General features: G+C 47.7%; 1 protein-coding gene across 2 annotated transcripts in view; it reads left to right on the top strand.

The window, feature by feature from the left end:
- Positions 1-7046: 7046 nt before the first annotated feature.
- The window catches only part of nfatc1 (nuclear factor of activated T cells 1), a 36837-nt gene continuing 30006 nt past the window's right edge, over positions 7047-13877 (top strand). For both annotated transcript variants that reach the window (XM_070985435.1, XM_070985434.1), the window contains exons 1-3: positions 7047-7354; positions 8696-9737; positions 10124-10283. In XM_070985435.1, coding sequence (XP_070841536.1) covers positions 7336-7354; positions 8696-9737; positions 10124-10283 — 1221 coding nt within the window. In that variant the 5' untranslated portion in view covers positions 7047-7335. The remainder of the gene's footprint in view (positions 7355-8695; positions 9738-10123; positions 10284-13877) is intronic.

Below are 13877 nucleotides of genomic sequence, written 5' to 3'. Positions count from 1 at the left end.
TGCAGGAATTACCCACAGTTCATTGCATTGTGACGTTAAATACAGACTTACCAGCGGATGCCCGGAAGCCCAGAAGACTTTGGGATTGGCATCATGGGTAAAAGGCCGAGCGCTCTGATTCCAGGGAAACGTTCAGTGCTCTTAAAGATGAAAAAGAAAATGTTAGATACAGAGAAATAACTATCAGTATGTTAACATCATAAAAATACAGGAAATACCCACAATACAAATCATGAGACTCAGAATGATGCACTTCCATCAGTAATTATGAAAAGGCTTTAAAATGAACTATTTCTTCATTCAAAGGAAGCAGGATGCAGTTCACACACGGAGTGGGACGGGCCAATTAACAAATTTCTGTCCATGAGAATATTAGATTATAAGAAACAGTTGAGATGTCTGACATTCGGTTATTCCAAGATGGTATGAAACTGCCTCTGTTTCACCATAAAAACATCAAATTTATGTTTGTGTTCCTGAGCCAGACTGAGCTGTAGGTTTAGCCATGAAGAACACAAATCATTTCCAGAGCTCCGAGCACAATTTTCTTTTTTCTGTCGCTGCAGCACTTTGACAGTCAAATGTGTTTACATACATTCGGCGCACACTTTATGTAAAACCTCCACTGCAAAGCCGGCGAGCTGCTCTCTTGCAGAACAGCTGCACGCTCGCATTTAATGGTGCCTGTGCAGAAACGGTGGAGCTGTCATCGCCAGAACGGAAGTTAACAATCTAATGTTTCACCTCTTGTTCAACAAATTGTCGTCTGTCATTAAAGAAAAGGACTCCGTAACTTCATTTGAAGCCCTCCGGGATGAAAAACACTTCTCGTCTAAACTAGATTTTGTCCAACCCATAAGTGGGATACAAAACACTTACACAGCAGAAATATCAGATGCATGGAACATTTGTCAAATTAGTGTTTTTTTTTTTTGTTTTTTTTTACATTTTTGCTGCTTCTTTATATGCTGGAGTGAGACCTGCCATTATGCCATTATGCTATCTTGTTACTAAGCAGCTAAGTGGCTTCTGCAGCCATATTCCGTCTGACTGAGCTCGTTATAAAATTCCACAGCACCCTGTTTGAATTAAGAAACAACAACCAGTAGAGATACAGTTACTGGTAATGATATTCCCTGACTGGCTTGATGGGGGAGAAGAGTTGAGAAGAAGAGAATATTCCTCATTCCAGGAGTCCAACGCTCAAGTATCCACGCAGAGGCAAAGCACATTCGAGCTGCAGTATCAGCTGCTGTAGTTTCAGAGTTTTCAAAGGCGTCTTTGCCGGAAAAGTTCTCCACAGAACTTTTCAAACACTGACTACGCTTACATGCACACTATTTGGCAATATTCAGAATTTTATACAGGTTGTGTAAATGGCATATTCCTGTTAGATTTAATGAATTAGGCCTTATTCTAAAGGGAGCATTTTCTAATTTAGATGTGCGATATGGCGATATTATTCAGTGTTTGGGAGCATACAACACATTCACAATATATGTTTTTACCTGTTTACAGTCAGCTTTGTGCAAATATTCACTTTCACATAAATGGCTTCGTCTGTTTCGGGTGAAAATTTATATTTTGTGCACACAAACGTTGTCACTGTGTGCTTTCTGATGATGAATTTGAGGAGTTGTTACTTCAAGTGGTTAAATTTGTGAGTGTGCAGCAGTCTAACTACCAAAGGCACTAATTTTCTGTCCTAATCATAATGTAGAAACTTGTGTCTTCGCCTAAACACCCCGTTTATGCACTTCTTTTGTTTGTTTTTGCCCTCTTTTGTCAGTTTCACCTGCAATGTAAATGAGTTTTTCTCACCCCAGTGAAGAACTTATGTTCAAAAAGCTTAATCCACAGGTGTCTTCACGCTCATTGGGCTTGTTACAGTCAGTAAAAATGCTTGTCAGGATGTTTTTTAGGTCAGAATCATGCAGGCTTCCCCAAACTTCCCCACGTTGACAGGCTGCCTCACAGGCCCACCTCTGTGTGTACCACAGCAACAGACCGGTCTGTGGTAACCACACTTCCCTGCAGTTACACGAGCTCCATTCTTGATTTATGTAAACGACCTCGGGCACGTGGAGCCTGTGCAGCCGCGACCAACAGCTGAGAGATAGTAAAATGCTGCGTGCCTCGGGGAGCTGCTGCTCACTGTTGTGCTCCAGCTTCACGCCAGCTTTGCGACCGTTAGGGAGAGAAAATGAAGCTCCCGGCCTTCTTCAAACGCTCCCTCGGCTATGAAAACTCCTCCCTTGGCTGTAACCAAGCAACGGGCGCGCACAACAGGAAACAGAGCAGGGGATTCCGTCACAGCGGCCGAGAAAAAAGGAGAACATTCATGGGAGACAGGAAGTCTGACTGTAAGAGAGAGCGGGGACGGTGGTGGGGTGTGGCGTGGAGAGGGGGGTCACCAAAGAACACCAAAATACCCTCATAGAAGTGAAAAACAGGCCAAAATAAAGACGCATATTCCCAGATAGCTCAAACAGACCATGATATGAGGCTGATCGATACGAGTCGCGTCACCCTGAGGTGAGACTTCTGGCCTCTGAAACGTCTCAGTCTCAAGCAGCCAAAGCAGCGTTCTTCATGCCGTGTTCATGCATGTGGATATGTTGGATCTCCCTCACACGTTTGTGATCGATTTCAGCCCTGACTGCCTCTGCTGTGCTCTCTCTCGAGTCTTTTCAGGCCACGCTAAGCCGAGCCAAAGACCCTTTGAAGTCTCTGCTCGTCAGTCGAGGTTGCAGATTACTCAATGTCCCCTGAAACCAGTTTTCTGGTCACAGTCTGAACTCAACTTGTGGTCATAGAGACTATTTATAATGTTTTATTATTCTACATCAAGAAACACTTTATAAAATAGCAATTATGAGCGCACATATGGTGAGAGGGGTGTGTGAGCGGCCTGAAAGGCACAAAGAAGTGCAGTAATAAATTTCTCTTCCAATTCATTTTTCCAAAACAAACAGGTGATTCAGCGGTGGGAAGGCCAGCGTTCAGGGCCGGTTGTTTCTTAGTTTATGAATAACTTGCAGCGCTGTCCAATGTTCCATCGTGTTTTTGTTCAGACACAAATAAAGCCAGGCACTGGATTTTGAGGGTTAGAACTGTGGAAAGAAAAGCGAGTTGAGGTCTTTTCCACCTCGTTGCGGCCAAACCACGTCATACCAGGCAGAGTGTTCACAAAGTTTGGCAGTAGCCGCGTATGGGATGGCAGACGACAAAAATGTGTGGGCTTGTGACAGTGAGACCACCCCCCAACCCTGATGCTTAGCCCCTCCCAGACTCTTAAAATAATGATACATCAGAGAGAACTTTGGGAAACACTGTTGGGCAACGCTGCCGGCAGCAGAGATGACAGAGAGATGAAAAATGTATCTGAATGTTTCCCGCACACAAATGATTTACAGCGTGATTAATTTAGCAATGTGATTGTGTCACTCACTGGCCAGAGAGATTGCAACATGAAGGATGTTCAGCGCAGCGCGTTGGCTTGTGTTGCCCTCGCTAAGCTGCACAGTGAAGGTAAATAAGCACAGTTTGGGTTTAAAGACTGAAACCTGCGACAGATATAATGCGACATCCTCGTAATCACACGCACACCAGCTTACATTTAGTTTAAATCCGTGCACTTGGGCAATAAAGACGAGCATTAAAGTCTGCCACAGTGTCCGCTCACTTGTCTCCTGTTGACAAGATGTCCCTGAGGGATTAAAGTGACAACCCCGAGCCAGTTCATCGTTGCCCAACTGTTGCCCTGTGTGTCACTGCCTTAAACCCTCAATACTGTACGTGAAAGCAGTGTTTGCATGAAAGAGCGACTGAACAGCAGCTCTAAGTCTCGTTTTGGATTTCCTCTAGCGGTTGAACTTCTCGCCATGCTTCAGTGATGTAGACCTGTCCTCCAGGGCGTGTCGGTGCGCTGTGAAGTGAAACTGAAACACTGCTCTGCAGCCTGGTGTGACGCTCCTCTTTAAAGCTGTCAATGGGTTGACGTGATCACTTTTAAGGCTGGTATGGTGACAACAGTGGTTTATGTACATTTTAGCATTTTTCCTGATTAAGTCCAATATTCAGTTTATTGAGCCTCCGTTTTCCTCTGCACCACCTCCTGATCGAAATCCTGATCTCTTCAGCTGCTCCTCTCTGTTCACTGGCTAGTCTCTAATGCTGTGAGGTAGTGGTAGCGTACAGTGGGTCCATCGGAGCTTTAACTGTTTGATTGAGCCAAAACAGTCAAGTTTCAGGCCATGAAACCAAAACAGTGACGTGACTACCGTGAGAGCTGACCCCCTAAAAATTGAGACTTGCAAGCAAACTCGCTGAAGTCTCCAGTTTTGAAAGCAACGAGCAGGACTTAAGGAGACAGATGTTTAAATGTTGGCACTACAGATTAAAAAGACTCTGTGAGACAAACACAGGAACTTGGAAAGTGCTCTGACAGAAAAATGTTCAAATGCTGTGTCATTAGCCACAGACTTGAAAGATTTCAGAGACAATTTGCTTATAAAGACTCCCGAGCCATGACTTCCTCTCAAACACACTGGACCGAGACTTGCCACGTCTCAACTGACCTGAGACCTGATTTAGACTCGTCCCAGGAGACAGCTGTAGTATCAAATAAATTCAGCGTCTGCAGCTTGTCAATATCAAAGCGAGTCTTCTGTTCATTCTGCCGTGTCTACATTATCAACGCAGGACTTCGGTGGTGTTTCTCATCATCTAATGTTCTCCTCTTTCACTAGATCCGGTCTGTAGTGGCCTGTTACCAAGGCGTCCACTAACCAGCACCAGGCCCGGCTGGAAAAACTACGAGCCCCAGCACTGCCTTGACGTAGACGGGTCCACGAGTCAATCAGCAGCAGAGCTATTTATTAACTGCAGACGGGTGGAAGTGTTTACTGCAGCACATGTTTCAGTTACACATAACTGTGCAGTGGCAACACCCCCCTACCCCTTTTGCCCCAGTTAAATCCCCCCCAGCCCCATAAGAGATTTCCATGAGGTCAAAGAAACGAGTGGGGTTCTTCAGATGACTGGGGAGCCACCGAGCCACGTCCCCATGATGAAACAGAGAGCTAGGATTTCACAAGTGCCGTCACTCCCTCGCAAACGCTGCTGCAGAGAGAGCTGTGCCAAAATGAGCTCCCAGTGGGTGAGGAGGGAATATTGCTTTGGACGTGGGGCACACATGCCATGCTGTTGCACAATGGAGACGAAATGTGGATGAAGAGCCGCTTTCTGAAAGGGGACGAAGGAGGTAAAGAGCTGTACTTTGAAGATAATCGTGCACTTGGATGCTCAGGATGCAGAGTGATTTGTCAAAACGTCCACGCTGTCGTCTACAGAACACACACATTAGTACATTCATCCTTGTGTTTCACAGTCTGAAATTTCTGAATAACCATTGGATGCATTGTCGTGGACTTTGGTGTGCAGATTCGTGTCCCCCACAGTCAGCAGGATTCTCCTTGGTTCAAACATATTGAACCTCTTCAAAAGCACCTGCATACCAAATGCTGGATGTACAAATCATTTTCCCAATTCACAGAGTTTTAGAAATTACACAGAAGAGATTCCCTGAAAGCACACAGGAGGGCAAATATGTTACTGTGCACACTTGAGTTATAAGACAACAAACACTTATGACCTTCAAGCGAAGACAGATCTGAGCGCTCCCTGGCTGAGAGCGGCGCTGGCATGGCGCCCGCCACCGCCGAGGATCACACCAACTAGGGCCAGCTGATAAGACGCTGTGGAGCAGTAATGTAGCTTTGCACCTCCAGGGATGGACAGACTCTTAGAGAGCCACCATGTGACTATTGTCATCACAGAAACCACGGGTCTGCTGCCAGCTGCTGAAAGGTCCAGACCTGCCAAAGATAGTAACAACCCTGCCTGCATGGGACTGGATGCACTGAGGAGAGAGAGGCCGAATAAGTATACACCAACCACAGAGAGCGGCCTCCGAAAAGCTCTATGAACAAATCAGTTCAGCATGTCAAATGACCGGGTTTAAGACTTGATTTTTATATAGTGCTTCTATGCAAGTATGGATAATTATGTGTTTTGTGCCGCACAGACATGCCGTCTGTCAGGAGGAAGTGGAAAGCAATTATTTGCCTTTGCAATAACTTCAAATCCCCACGGGACGTCCAGTACAGCATCTGAAGGGAGCTTTATGTCTTCTATATGTCTCATGAAGCTACGTATACGTCACCTGTCTGTCCCTGTATCTGCTGCTGCCGCCGCTCCAGCTGCAGTCCAAAAGCCCGGCAGCCTTTCACCGAACATCCGTCTGCTGTAACCAGTTGATGAATGGCTCTTTCAGGGTGAAAATGACAGCAGTTTAATGTAAAACGCTCATGAGAATTAGTCTGCACATAAATCTTGATTTAGGAGAGTCCATGTGCAGAAGCACATTGATGACTCCTTTGTAAATGGTGCCAAGGGGAACAGATAGTGTAGATAAAATGGGTGGAAACCGTAGATTAATGCTCAGTCATAGATCACAGGGACAGAGTTTGAGCTCACGTTTCGCAGGTTTTCTTTTAACATCTGTCACCCAACAAATCACAGTGTTTTATGCGGTGCTGTGTCATTTTAACTCCAGTTATTCCACTGTTTGCATGCAGGAGGATGCTCACCCTGGCTCACATTCTGCTGCATTAGGTGTAGCAGGCGCTGTGGAAGATGTTTTTTTTTTCCAGTCACTGGAGGTTTGCATGAGTCTCTCCCGTGGCGAGGCTTATTTTATCCGTCTTCGGAGCCTCGGTGCGAGCCTCGCTAATTGGCCTCCGATGCCTCTGGAAGCCCCATTGTGAGAGAGGATCTCCATTGGACCCATCTGGTGGTCGGCCGTGCAGATGCGTCACAGCGCGCAGGGGCGGTGCGTCGCCGCCGAGGTGATCCCCGAGTTTAAAAGCGCAGAGGTCCTGAGTGCGCCGGAGCAGTGCGTCACAGCGACCCAGCAGAGCCAGGATCCCCCGATATCTGCACACAGCGACGAGAACCGCTTTTCCAAGAGCGCGCCACTCAGTCATGATCTTATTCCACGTGTTTTAATATTCCTCTGATTTTTTTTCCCCACTTTAAAGCGACTTTTTCCCATTTTGAAGTAGCAGCTGTTTTTTTTCCCAACGCATCATTTATTTTGTTTTTTGTTATTTCTCGTTCTCGTTGTTTGTTTGCGGCGACACACAGCGAGAAGAGGATCCAGGGCAGCAGCTGGGGACTATATAAACTCCGCTATATGGATACGGAATCGCTCCCATCTGCAGCTGTACTCAGAGTTTGATCTCAGACGTTGCTCTCTGCGCAAAGAAGAAGATGAAATCCGCTGAAGAGGGTGAGTTTGACTCTTAGTAATGACTTTTTTGTCCCCACAGCGCAGTAACTCTCTTGAAGTGGGATTTATTCAACTTTTCTTCACTGTTTGACACTTTGCGATACACTAAAGTGGGATGTTGTGTTGAATCAGGGTCTTGGCAGCACTTTCCTCCCAGTTGAATGCCCGCATTCAGCCTCAGTAGATCGCAGTTAGTGGCCGTATTGAAGCAGTAGACAGGCAGTTTGCGCCCCTCCCTGCTGATTTGGGCAGAGTGGGAGTGGTTCTGCTCCTGTGAGCCTCTCATGACCAGAAAGTGCTCCCAAAATAGTCCGAATTGAACCTGTGCTAATGACTGACATGGTATTGTGGGTGGTTCAGATGGCAGCGTTCATCTGATGGCAGCCCCTCAGGCTACCTGTGAGGATGTCAGCTAATTCACAGCAGTCTAATTATAGAAAGCAAACATTTCAGTGCTACTGTGTCACACACCGCAAGCAGCATTAAATGTAAGCATCATTTTCTTTTATTACAAGGAGTCATATGGTGCTGCACTGATGTCATACTCTTTATGGTGGGGCCCCTAATTCTCTTTAATTTACAGCAGACAGGAGCTGTGGTGACTGCAGGCTGTCTGTGTGCAGCAGCCGCCTCGGTCCGTATCAGTGCGCTCCTCTGTGGTCACATCCACCCAGCCTCATGCACCATATAACCACAACTCCCGCTCCCATGTTCCCCCTCCTCTGCCCCCGGCTGTGACCTCAGCCTTCGCCACAGACAGGCAGAGTTTCATATGACCCAGCAGGAGCTCTGGCACGACACCGTGAGCTTCCCCAGCCTGGGTACAGCGTGCACCTTTGCAGCATGCAAATAAAGCCAACATGTCCCTCCTGTGTTTATTTTCGATGGCTGCTGGAACATGAAATAGGCCAACAAAAGCATCAGTGTGCGTTTTCATCATGTTACAGTTTATGGGCTGCAGCGTGTGCGTTAAATGGCATAAATCTGGCGGCGTGGAGTGGAAAAAAAAACACCTTGCCTTTGGTTATTTTTGGACTGGAGTTATTTTTGGCTCCTTTATTCGCGGGTCTCACCTTTGTATAAGCTGAACCATTCAGAGATGGCTGAATACTGGTGGACGTGTTTGGGGATCCCCATCAGCCGAGGCACCAAGTTTTAAATTATGTTCCTTCTGCATTAAGAAATATTCAAGGCCAAATCTGGTAGGCAAGCTGCTCTTTTGCCATTATAGGCAACAGCTCTCATAAGACTCAACTTGGCAACTCTCAGCCTCTCAGTAAGGCAGCCAGTGAATGTGTGTTTGATTATCATGGTAACAAACTCAATGTGTTTGCTTTCCAGATGCATATGGCTACACGCCAAATGTCAGCCTCTCCCTCCCACTGGGCAACCCTTGTCCTCCCTCCCAGTACCACAGCCTCCAGTCCAGCCCCACTATATCTGTGTCTGTCAGCGAGCCTCACAGTTACGACACCCAGGACGATTTGAGAGTGGCGGGCTACTATTCCTCCTCGAACGTCCGCCCAAATGGAGCCCCGACCCTGGAGAGCCCCCGCATCGAGATCACAGCCTACGGTCAGTTTCCTGAGGATGAGGTGGAGGAGAACAACCTTCCTGTAGCCAAGCGAGTCAACTCCATAGTGACGCTGACCCTCCCCAGTGCAGATGGTTACCGTGACCCCAGCTGCCTGAGTCCGGCCAGCAGCATCTCATCTCGCAGCTGCCACTCCGACGCCTCCTCCTACGAATCGGGCTTCTCCTACAACTACGACAACTCGCCCCAGAACTCCCCCTGGCAGTCACCCTCTGTGTCCCCCAAGGGCTCCACCCTCGCCCTGCCAGGTGATGGCTGCCACTCTGGTGGCTCCCCTCGCCACTCCCCCTCCACCTCCCCTCGCACCAGCGTGACAGATGACAGCTGGATCGGTCAGCGTGGCTCCAGGCCCAACTCCCCTTGTGGAGCGAAGCGGAAGTACAGCTTCAACGGCAGCGGGGCATCACATAAGCACTTCCCGTACTCGCCCAACCACTCCCCTGGACCGTCCCCTCAGACGTCCCCTCGCCTCAGCGTCACCGAGGAGTCCTGGCTGCCAAACACCAACCAGTACACCAACTCAGCCATCCTGGCAGCCATCAATGCTTTGACCACAGATGGAATGGCTGACCTTGGGGAGGGAATCCCCATGAAGGCCCGGAAAACCAGCCAGGAGCCCACAGTCAGCCTGAAGGTGGAGCCTGGGGGCGAGGAGCTGAGTCCAGGGGAGCTCTGTCTGGACGAGCACCCCTCAAACCGCCTGCCGCTGAAGAAGGAGGGCTACTGTGGTGGGTTTCTGGATGTGCCACAACACCCGTACTCCTGGTCCAAGCCAAAGCAGTACATCAGGTAAACCGGGAATGACTGAGCTACAGCTGAAGGTCTGAGTTCTGAAAAACATCTGTCCAAACCTGAAAAAAAGGCTCCAGGGGAATAGTTTTTTGTCTGCTCTGATTTATTAAAGCATCAACGTGCAAATAAATTCAGAAATGTTTCAGAATTTTTGCTAACTGAGCAGTTACGTGAGAAGTCGTCCATACATGCACTTAATATATCAGTATTTGCTGGTGAGAATTAAGTTTAAACATATTTATCGTGTCATAAGAGGTTTATCTCGAGGTTTGGCACATCCCAGTGTTCACATTCTGCACATTCTACCTTGATAAGTGCATCTAAAATAAGCCCTCCTCCCTCCTTGTTGAGTTGACATGTTGGACATGTGTTCGCCCCGACAGCCCATCCCTGCCAGCTCTCGACTGGCAGCTGCCGTCCAGCTCGGGGCCGTACAGCCTGCAGATCGACGTGCAGCCCAAGTCCCACCACCGAGCCCACTACGAGACGGAGGGCAGCAGGGGGGCGGTGAAGGCCCTGGCGGGAGGACACCCAGTCGTTCAGGTAGGTGCTGCTTCACTTTCTCTGTCTTGTGACGTCAGTATCTGCCCGCAGATATTTCTACAAGCTGTGAGCACTTAAAGCAAAGCCTGATTCCCCTCTCTTCAGTCTGTGTCATCTGGGTGTTTTTATCGGTAAAATAATCCAGTATTTCGCAAGACAAAAGCAAAAATCCTTTAAAAAACCAAACATTTTCACATTCGTCATCTCGTGGCCTCTCAGATCTGACTCGCGACCCCCTCCCCCCCAGACGCCCAAACCATATGTTGGGAACCAGTGAGCTAGACTGTTTGGTTTCCTGTGATGATTACACCAACACACGGTGCAGCCATTAGACTCATTTTCACTGCTGCTCCTTACCTCGTCACTTCTCGCCTCAACACTTTCCCTCCCTGCTTTTTACCTCATGTGTTAAAATAGATTCGGACGGCATGTGTTTCATGGTCCGGCTGTGATGTTATTCAAAGATGTCGCATTTCTGAATGGAATACCAAGGTATGCTATTAGACAAAGCAGTCCACTCAGTCAGTTCCTGTCCAGACACGGGTGACTCAGACTTTTCCATTGCGTTCTCGAGTGCAGCACAGACAGTTACAGAGTGATGTAGCATGGCCAGTAAGAGCTTAGTCATGAGCTTTAACCACAGTAGCTCTGGTGGTCGAGTCTGAAGAAGAAAATGTGGACAAATGCAGATACTGTATGTTTTGGTTATAAACCCATCTGGTCCCCCAACCATTACTCCACACCGCTGACCTCAGTCTCTGAATAAATAAAGGGTCTGCAGCGAGGAGTTGGGCAAAGTGAGTGGTGAGCCGGGCTGTCACGTTAATCAATAGCTTTTGACATTTTGTTAACACTTTGCAATAAATCCACAAGTTCGCCAGACATTCATCAAAAGTGGGGCAGAGTTTTCTGTGTTTGACTTTCAGTTTCGATAAAGTGGAGCCACAGTGGAGCAGCTGGCTAAACGTGCCCTTTAGTTTGAAGGAGTAATGCTAACATGGCTAAGCATCAGGGTCCTAATTCCACACTACTTACTAACACTCAAACTCTACCTTCCCTATACCAGATTGACAAAGTTAGTGACAAACTAGTGAACACAGTGGTGCATCTATAGCAGCTAAAGGCACCGATATTCCCTCAGGAGTTGGCAGAGACCAAAAACAGAGCAAAAAGAGGCACCAAAACACAACAACAAATTATGCTGATGCTGCCCTTTAAATGTGTGTCCACTTTATCAACTATAACATGTCGATGTGTGCGTTCGGCTTGTTGCCTCAGCTTGTTGGGAGAGCTCCAGGAAGATCTGGGGAAAGAGTAAAATAAGTGTAAATACATCAAATGATTAATTACTCTGATCTTTTGTGTGCTAACTGCAAAAACAAAATACTTTGACAGTAAGTACAGACTGTGTGTTACTGGGAATTGGCACATTGTTTGAGTTTCGTCCCACAGAATGATTTAAAGTTAACTTCGACAGTGTTGTGATATATTTTTCACTGAGAAAACAGCACCAGAATAAGGACGCAGAGATTGTGCGTTTGTGTGCTGCAGTGGAATCAGATATTTGGAGGCCAGAACTCGTTGTACCATCCAGCGAGGCGCTGCTTCAGCCACACATCTGTGCAGGACGCGCGTGTTTGTCCATGAGAAGGTGCTAATGATTTAATGACAGGGGCTCTGGGTTCACCCCAGCTGAAAAAGAGAGTGTGTGTTCTCTTTAAACCAAAACCCAAACCTCCCCCTTACTTTTCCGCCAGCTACCACCCCAACCACACAGACTTCCCTTTGTTTAGGAAAGTTCCCGTGTGTACGGCTGACATCATTGCGCGCTGCGTCCTGCGGAGGCGGCAGCAGCTAAACCACACACGTTTCTGGCAGCCTCTGACGGAGCTGTTGGAGGGAGCCTCAGAAAAGGCAGCCCCTTCTCTGCGACTTCCTGATTACATGTTACCCACGGCGCTGCAGCCTCTGCTGTGGACGCTGGCTGACGAAGCCTCTGCGGCTCGTCCCGTCACTCCTCTGCCTCAGACCCTGCCCAGACTTTGCCGAGAGTTTATTCTGGACGGTCCCGTTTCTGTGCGGTGCGCCTTTTCTCCACGTCCAGCATTCAGCCCTGCTAAGCCAGCTATTTTCTGTTCTTTTTCAATGCCATCGCCGCTGCCTGCCTCAACCACACCCGCCCTTACACCAGCAGCAGGCTGAAGTATGCCCCTCTGAAGTGCTGTGTGCAGTCCTCACCGCAGTTAATGCTCAGGGTTTCATGCTGCACTTTGGTGGAGAGGAAATACCCCCTATTCAAGTCTGTGAGGTCTCCTTTTTTTCCCTGTCAGCTTTCATGATCTGCCTCCTGCTTGAAAAACACGCCCAAAGAGCTGCTCTGAACTGCATTTTTGTTATTATTTGGGAGTCATGTGCCTTTTCTTGGCCTTGATCCTTCTGATGGAATTCAGATTTCTAAACAAAGGCTATTTAACAAATATCATGTGCAGCAAAAGGCGTGACAGGATGAACCTGCTGGACACACTGAGCCATCCCGGCCTGGACAAAACTGAACCACAGGAGTCGGTGTGTGTGTGTGTTTGGGTGTGTGATCATGCTTTCACAGCTCGGAGGATCTATGATAGGAATGGAGAGGAAGCCCCGGCCGCCCTCGCCCCTTTCTCCTCCTCTCTGGTGCCTTGAGCAGCCGGAGTCTCGGCATTCCTCCTGTGGGTGATAATATGAACTAGGGAGGGGTGGCTGCATTGCCAGTGTCAAGCTGACAGGGTGGAGGGTTTACAAGGAGTGGTATCACAGTGATTTAATTGCATCAACAAATCATAGCTGTTGTCAGCTGCGCTATGAAGCAGATGATTCAGATTTCTTGATTTTAAGATGGCCACTTAGATAATTTCACTTCTTTAAATGTTGGATGAGCAGAAAAGGCCCGACAGAGGCGTGTTTTTTTGGAAACAGTCAGAAACAGCTGATGTGGCTCAGCTGACATTATGAAGTTTGATTTTTTTCTGTTTGCCCAGATTTGATGCTGATAATAATTCAAAGCGGATAATCAGTAATCTGTCAGTAATTACAGTTTGAAAGTAACCTCGAGAGCGGGCTACCTCACTTCATCACGCTCCTTCCTGCTGCCTAAATAAACAGCATTGCTAGGCAGCAACCCATTTCCTTACACAAATATACAGGGCTTCTGCAGGCTCTTAAACCTGACAGGGATCCTCCTCCAAATCACATGTTGTGCCTCCCCAGTCTGAGCCTTTCACTCTCGTTGTGGGCGCTCCTCGCGCCGAGTGCTCTCCTTATGTAAGTAAAAATTGCGGTCTTCATTTCAGCATTTCCCTGCTGGTCGTTTAAGCAGATAATCCCATCCACAGCGGCGTATAATGAGGCGGGGTTCAGTGTCTGCCTCTGTAACACTCCGACAGGGTCTGTGCATGGTGATGTGCACATATTGTCCATTTTTCTTGCCCACTCATGCAAGTTTTTGCTCATAAGGTCTCATTATTTCAGTTTTTAGGCCAAAGATAGGAATAGTACTCCCTTAAATTCTGCAACAAAGTGTAGTTTAGTTAAACTCCTTATACAACCAACCAACAC

The sequence above is a fragment of the Chaetodon trifascialis genome, chromosome 17 (genome assembly GCF_039877785.1).
Source record: "Chaetodon trifascialis isolate fChaTrf1 chromosome 17, fChaTrf1.hap1, whole genome shotgun sequence".
NCBI classification, from domain to species: domain Eukaryota; kingdom Metazoa; phylum Chordata; class Actinopteri; order Chaetodontiformes; family Chaetodontidae; genus Chaetodon; species Chaetodon trifascialis.
Note: the sequence above shows the minus strand (reverse complement) of the source record. Positions and strands in the feature narration are given on the sequence as shown.